This window comes from Otolemur garnettii, unplaced genomic scaffold (assembly GCF_000181295.1).
Source record: "Otolemur garnettii isolate 467f Iridium unplaced genomic scaffold, OtoGar3 scaffold00003, whole genome shotgun sequence".
In the NCBI taxonomy this organism is placed as follows: domain Eukaryota; kingdom Metazoa; phylum Chordata; class Mammalia; order Primates; family Galagidae; genus Otolemur; species Otolemur garnettii.
This window is the reverse complement of record NW_003852398.1, coordinates 30019823-30026558: the sequence shown is the minus strand read 5'-3', so window position 1 is coordinate 30026558 and position 6736 is coordinate 30019823. Positions and strand designations below refer to the sequence as shown.

The window sequence follows — 6736 nt, the reverse complement described above, 5'->3', positions numbered from 1 at the left end:
AATTCCTCTTATAAACAGCTATAAGGGTTTTTAGTACTTTTTGTAAATTACAAATGTAATATAAATGAGGAAGAGCTATAAAATACATTTTAAAAAGGAGAAGAAAATAAAGTCATAAATTAGCCACCAGAGATAAAAATCACTGTTAATCTGCTTACATGTGTCTTTCTAGACTAAAACTATCCAATAGAACTTTGCAATGATGTGGTCTGTATCTGTACTTGCCAATTCAGTAGACATTAGCCACATGTGGCTATTGAGCACTAAAATGTGGTTAATGAGGCTGAGGTTTTTTATTTTATTTTATTTTATTTTTGAGACAGGGTCTCAAGCTGTTGCTCTGGGTAGTCAAGCTGTTGCCCTGGGTAGAGTGCTGTGGTGTTACAGCTCACACCAACCTCCAACTCCTGGGTTTAAGTGATTCTCTTGTCTCAGCCTCCCAAGTAGCTGGGACTACAGGTACCCACCACAAGGCCTGGCTGTTTTTTTTTTTGTTGTTGTTGTTGCAGTTGTCATTGTTTTAGCTGGCCTGGGCTGGGTTTGAACTCTCCAGCCTTGGTGTATGTGGCCAACGCCCTACCCACTGAGCTATGGGCGCTGCCCTGTGGCTGAGATTTTTATTTATTTTTGTTTTGTTTTGAGACAGATTTTCATTCTGTTGCCCTGGATAGAGTGTCCTGGGGTCATAGCTCACACCTCAAACTTCTGGGTTTGAGCACTCCTCTTGCCTCAGCTCCTGAGTAGCTAGGACTACAGGTGCCCACCACAATGACCAGCTAATTTTTCTATTTTTAGTAAGATTGAGTCTTACTCTTGCCTAGGCTGGTCTCTTAAGTCCTGAGCTCAAGCAATCTACCCACCTCGACTTCCCAGAGTGGTAAGAGTATAGGCACGAACCACTGTACTTGACTATGGCTGAGATTTTTAAATTTAAATTGAATTAAATTTAATTTTAAACTCAAATTTAAAGAGCTACATGTAGCCAGTAGTTACCATATTGGACAGTGCAATGTATACTTGTGTTTGTATTTATATTACGTTTTAAAGTAATATTAGGGGCTTGGTGCCTATAGCTCAGCAGCTAGGGCGCCAGCCACATGCACTGGAGCTGGTGGGTTCGAATCCAGCCCGGGCCTGTAAACAACAATGACAACGACAACCAAAAAATAGCTGGGTGGCATGGCCCCTGTGGCTCAAAGCTGCTGAGGCACCAGCCACATACACCTGAGCTGGTGGGTTCGAATCCAGCCCAGGCCTACTAACCAACAATGACGGCTACAACCAAAAAATAGCTGGGTGTTGTGGCAGTGCCTGTAGTCCCAGCTACTTGGGAGGAGACAGGAGAATTGCTTGAGCCCAGGAGTTGGAGATTGCTGTGAGCTGTGATGGCACATCGCTCTGTCTCAAAAAACAAACCCCCCCCCCCAAATAGCCGGGCTTTGTGTCAGTTGCCTGTTGTCCTGCTACTTGGGAGGCTGAGGCAAGAGAATTGCTTAAGCCCTCTTAATCACTTAAGAGTTTGAGGTTGCTGTGAGCTGTGATGTCATTCACTTAAGAGTTTGAGGTTGCTGTGAGCTGTGATGCTATAGCACTCTACTGAGGGCAACATAGTGGACTCTGTCTCAAAAAAAAAAAATAAAGTAATATTAGGGTTAGGCATGGTGGTTCATGCCTATTGTAGTAACACGTTGGGAGAGTAAGGCAGGAGGATCATTTGAACAGTAGTTTAAGATCAGCCTGGGCAATATAGCAAGACCTAGTCTTAATTTATTTTTATTTTTTTTTTTTTTTTGAGATAGAGGGCAACAGTGCCATAGTGTCATAGCTCACAGCAACCTCAAACTTTTGGGGCTCCAGCAGTCATCCTGCCTCAGCCTCCCAAGAAGCTGGGACTACATGCGCCCACCACAATGCCTGGCTAGTTTTTCTATTTTTAGTAGTGATGGGGTCAGGGTCTTGCTCTTGCATGGTCTGGTCTAATACCTGGTCTTTTAAAAAAATGAAAATCAAGCTCAGCGCATGTAGTACCATGGTTATGGCACTGGCCACGTGCACCAAGGCTGGTGGGTTGGAAACCAGTCCTGGCCAGCTAAATGACAATGACAACTGCAACAAAAAAAATAGCCAGGCATTGGGGCAGGTGCCTATAGGCCCAGCTATTTGGGAGGCTGAGGCAAGAGAATCACTTAAGCCCAAGAGTTTGAGGCCGCTGTGAGCTGTGACATCACAGCACTCTACCGAGGGCAACTTCATGATACTCTGTCTCAAAAAAGAAAAGAAAAGAAAAGAAAATCAGATTAGCTAAATATGGTGGCACATGTCTGTTGTCCCAGCTACTTGGGAGGCTGAGGCAGGAGGATTACTTGAGCCTAGGAGTTCAAGGCTCTAGTGAGCTGTGATTATGCAGGACACTCTATGTAGCCTGGACAACACAGAGAGACCCTCCCCCTTAAATTAAAAAAAAAGAAAGAAAAGTAGTAGTAAGTGAACACACTCTATTTTTTAATATGTTTTTAAAAATTTAATACTGTATCTTGAATATTGTTTAATGTTGGATGTGTTAGATGTTTTTCTTTGCTTTTTAAAAATTGGGCTGTATGTCTTTCAAATTACAAAATAATCTGTGAGGTTGGGCACAGTGGCTCATGCCTATAATCTTAGCACTCTGGGAGGCCGTGGCGGGTGGATTGCCTGAGCTCAGAGGTTCAAGACCAGCTTGAGCAAGAGCAAGACCCCCTGTCTCTAAAAATAGCCATGCATTGTGGTGGGTACCTGTGGTCCCAGCTACTTGGAAGGCAAACGCAAGAAAATCACCTGAGCCCAAGAGTTTGAGGTTGCTGTGAGTTGTGATACCATGGTACTCTACCAAGAGTGACAGAGTGAGACTCTGTCTTAATAAATAAATAATCCATGTGATAATTTATTTTTAAAATAAAGAAGTATAAAAAGAAAGTCTTCTGATTAGAAAGGCTTTTGAAAGGGCTGAATAAGTTACTGTCTTAAGTAATAGCAAGAGCTAACAGGTTTTTATCATGAAATGCTTACTACACAAATTAGTAGTGTAAAGTTTATAGGAAGATGTTTTTTCTGAAGAAAAGGTAATTTGAGAATTCGGAAAGATCTTTTATGTAGAAAGTGTAATAATTGCAGTGTAAGTAGAGTATGAATTGTGTTTTTTATATACTCTTCAGCTGTTCCTTAGGTTAGGACTAGTGAAAGTTATTTAAATTTGATTTTAGTAAGACAATGTAAATATTTTGACATTTATACTTTAAGTAGACTCATCTGGTTCTCCCATTCAATTAGTATAAAAAGATTTCAAAATAGAGCAGCCTTTAATGTAAAACAGAAAAATGTTACTTTCATATAATTTTTGTGTCAACATATATTCAACTGATTTAAAAATATTTTTCAGTTAAATTGTTTGAGGGGGTAGTGCATTTAATCCAACAATATAAAGGTATACTGTGAAAGTCTCTTTTACCTATTCCACATTTGCCCCTTTCTCACTTCCGATACACAGCTTTATCAGTTTTTATATCCTTTTAAAATACTCATATCTTTGACATCTGGGATTATCAATGCTTGTTGTAGCTGCTGTTTATTTTGTGGTATGATCGTTCTATAATTTATTTGACTGGACTCATATTCATGGAAATTTGAGTTTCTGATCTTTTGCTGTCACATATTCCAACAAGTAATCTTACATTCATATCATTTTGCAAGTATGTCAGAAAGATTTTAAAACCTGGAAAAGGGTTTCTCCTACATAACATAGGTCTCTTTTTTGGTCCTACCAGCAGTGTACAAAATGTCCTGTTTTCTTAAGCTTTTCTAATAGAGTGTTGTCAAACATTTGTTTTCTTTTGTGTAGCAGTTAAATATTATTTCTTCTCCTTAGAAACTTCAGGTTTTGTGGACAAGCTATTTGAAAGTCTGTATACTAAGAACTACCTTCCACCTTTGGAACCAGTTAAGCCTGAGCCAAAACCATTGGTCCAAGAAAAAGAAGAAATTAAAGAAGAGGTAATGCAAAATTTTTCTTTTGCTTTTAAGGGCTTCTTAGATCCTGTCACCAGTTTCCTTAGTTGGAGGTATGGTGATGATTCTTTATCAGGGTTTCTTAGTTTCTTGGACTTCAAGAGTTGGAAAAATTTCAGATAGCTTGTTTAGAAATCAAGAAATATTTTAGTGATATTTAAGAGTTCAGAGAAATCTTATCCGGTGACTTCTAGAAAAAGAAGAATTTGTTAAACCTAAACATTTGCCTGAATATATTAGTGAAACCTCAAGAGAAAGCATGAGGCGACACATTTTCATGTTATGTAGAGAAACCATTTACTTTTTTTTCTTCTTTTTTATAAAGAATTTTTTTTCCCCTTGGGTGGTATCTTTGGCTCAGTGGGTAAGGTGCAGCCCCACATACTGAGGGTAGCTAGTTTGAAACCAGCCCCAGCCAAACTGCAAGAGAATCGCCTAAGCCCAAAGCTAGAGGTTGCTGTGAGCTGTGATGTCCTGCCGCTCTACTAAGGGTGATATAGTGAGACTCTGTCTCCAAAAAAAAAAAAGATCTTTTTTTTTTTTTTTAATTTTTAGATTAATATAAGAGTACAATTAGGTTACATTTTTTGTGTTTATTAGGTCAAGTCCAAGTTGTAGTTGAGCCCTTCACCCAGGTGCTTTGCCATATACCTCTACATTGTGCCACTGGGAGCTTACCAAACTCCCTCATTTCTCCCTTCTATCCCATTTGAATTTAACTGTGTTTTTCTCTTGTATAATGTGTATAGATGTTCATCCACTGGAAACCATTTACTCTTTCTTTTTTCTTTTTCTTTTTTCTGAGACATAGTTTCTCTTTGTTGCCCTGGCTAGAGTGCTGTAGCATCTTAGCCCACAGCAACTTCTAACTCTTGGACAAGCAATCCTCTTGCCTCATCCTCCCAAATAGCTGGGACTACAGGCGCCCACCACGACGTCCAGCTATTTTTTGTTGCTGTAGTCATGTTTTAGCTGGCTAGGACTGGGTTCAAACCCGCCAGCCTTGGTGTGTGTGGCTGGCGTGGTAACCACTGTGCTATGGGTGCTGAGCCTGTAATTCCCTTTATATACAAAAAATAGAATATATGATGAGAATGTGGATTCTGTAATTAGGTTGCATGAGTTAAAATAGCAACCCTATTAAAAAGTTACTTAGGCTGGGGCAGTGGCTCATGCCTGTAATACTAGCAATCTGGGAGGCCAAGGCAGGTAGATTGCTTGAGCTCAGGAGTTCAAGACCAGCCTGAGCAAGAGTGAGACCCAAGATCCAGTCCCCACTAAAAGTAGAAAGAAAAAACCCAAAAACTAGCTGTGCGTGGTGGCACCTGACTATAGTCCCAGCCACTGGGGAGGCTGAGGCAAGAGTATCACTCATATCCTAGAGTTTGAGGTTGCTGTGAGCCATGATGACTCCATAGCACTCTACCCAGGAAAACAGAGTAAGACTCTGTCAAAAAAAATAAAATAAAATAAATTGCTTCTCTGCCTCACTTTCATGTCAGGAAAATGAGGATTATGTAGTACTTATTAAAGATTAAATAAGTTTTCTTTTCTTTTTTTTTTTTTTTTGAGACAGAGTTTCGCTTTGTTGCCCTTGGTAGAGTGCTGTGGCATCACAGCTCACAGCAACCTCCAACTCCTGGCCTTAAGTGATTCTCTTGCCTCATCCTCCTGAGTAGCTGGGACTACAGGCTCCTGTTCCAACACCCGGCTATTTTTTGTTACAATTGTCATTGATGTTTTAGCTGGCTGGGGCTGGGTTTGTACCCCCCTACTCTCGGTATAGGGGCCAGAACCCTACCCACTGAGCCACAGGCGCCGCCCTAAAGAAGATTTTATATGCATATATATATATAGTTCCAGTTCACTGCTTGACACATAAGTATTGGTTAAAATACAGAAAATACTTCTCAGTATTTGTTTTTGACTTGCTTGGAATTTTTTTTTTCAGAGACAGAGTCTCAGTTTGTTGCCCACGGTAGAGTGCTGTGAGTTATGACAGTAATTCCTGGGCTTAGGTGATTCTCTTGCCTCAGCCTCCCAAGTAGCTGGGACCACAGGTGCCCAGCATAATGCCCAGCTATTTTTTGTTGCAGTTTGGCTGGGTCCAGGTTTAAACCTGCTGCCCTCGATATATAGGGCAGGTGCCCTACTTACTGAGCCACAGGGGCACCCTTGTTTGGAATTTTTTATCTGGAAATAATTTTACTCTTTTAATTATTTTCTCTCTCTCTCTCTTGCTCTTTTTCTTGCTTTCTTTCTTTTGTCCGGGGCAGGGTTTGAACCCACCACCTCCAGCATATAGGGCCAGGGCCCTACCCTTTGAGCCACAGATGCTGCCCCAGCTTTTTTTTTTGAGACAGCATTTCACTCAGTTGTCCTGGGGTTGAGTGCCATGGCATCGTAGCTCGTAGCAAAATCTTCCTGCATCAGCTTCCCATGGAAATAATTTTAAACTTCCATTTTAAACAATAGTACCCAAGAATAATATGATATCTATCTAGATTTTTGAGATGAGGTCTCACTCTGTTGCCCAGGCTAGAGTGTAGTGGTGTGATGGTAGTCACTCCTAGGGTCAAGTGATTCTCCAGCCTCACCCTCCTGTGTTACTGGGAACACAGGCATGCACCATCATGCCCAGCTAATTTTTTAATTTTTTGTAGAGACTGAGTCTCCCTATTATCCAAGCTGGTTT

At 40.7% G+C, this 6736-nt stretch overlaps 1 protein-coding gene across 2 annotated transcripts in view; it reads left to right on the top strand.

The window, feature by feature from the left end:
• Window positions 1-6736, top strand: part of RBM27 (RNA binding motif protein 27) — a 93489-nt gene that overhangs the window by 19218 nt on the left and 67535 nt on the right. For both annotated transcript variants that reach the window (XM_003782078.2, XM_023515615.1), the window contains exon 3: window positions 3902-4026. In XM_003782078.2, the coding sequence (XP_003782126.1) occupies window positions 3902-4026 (125 nt within the window). The remainder of the gene's footprint in view (window positions 1-3901; window positions 4027-6736) is intronic.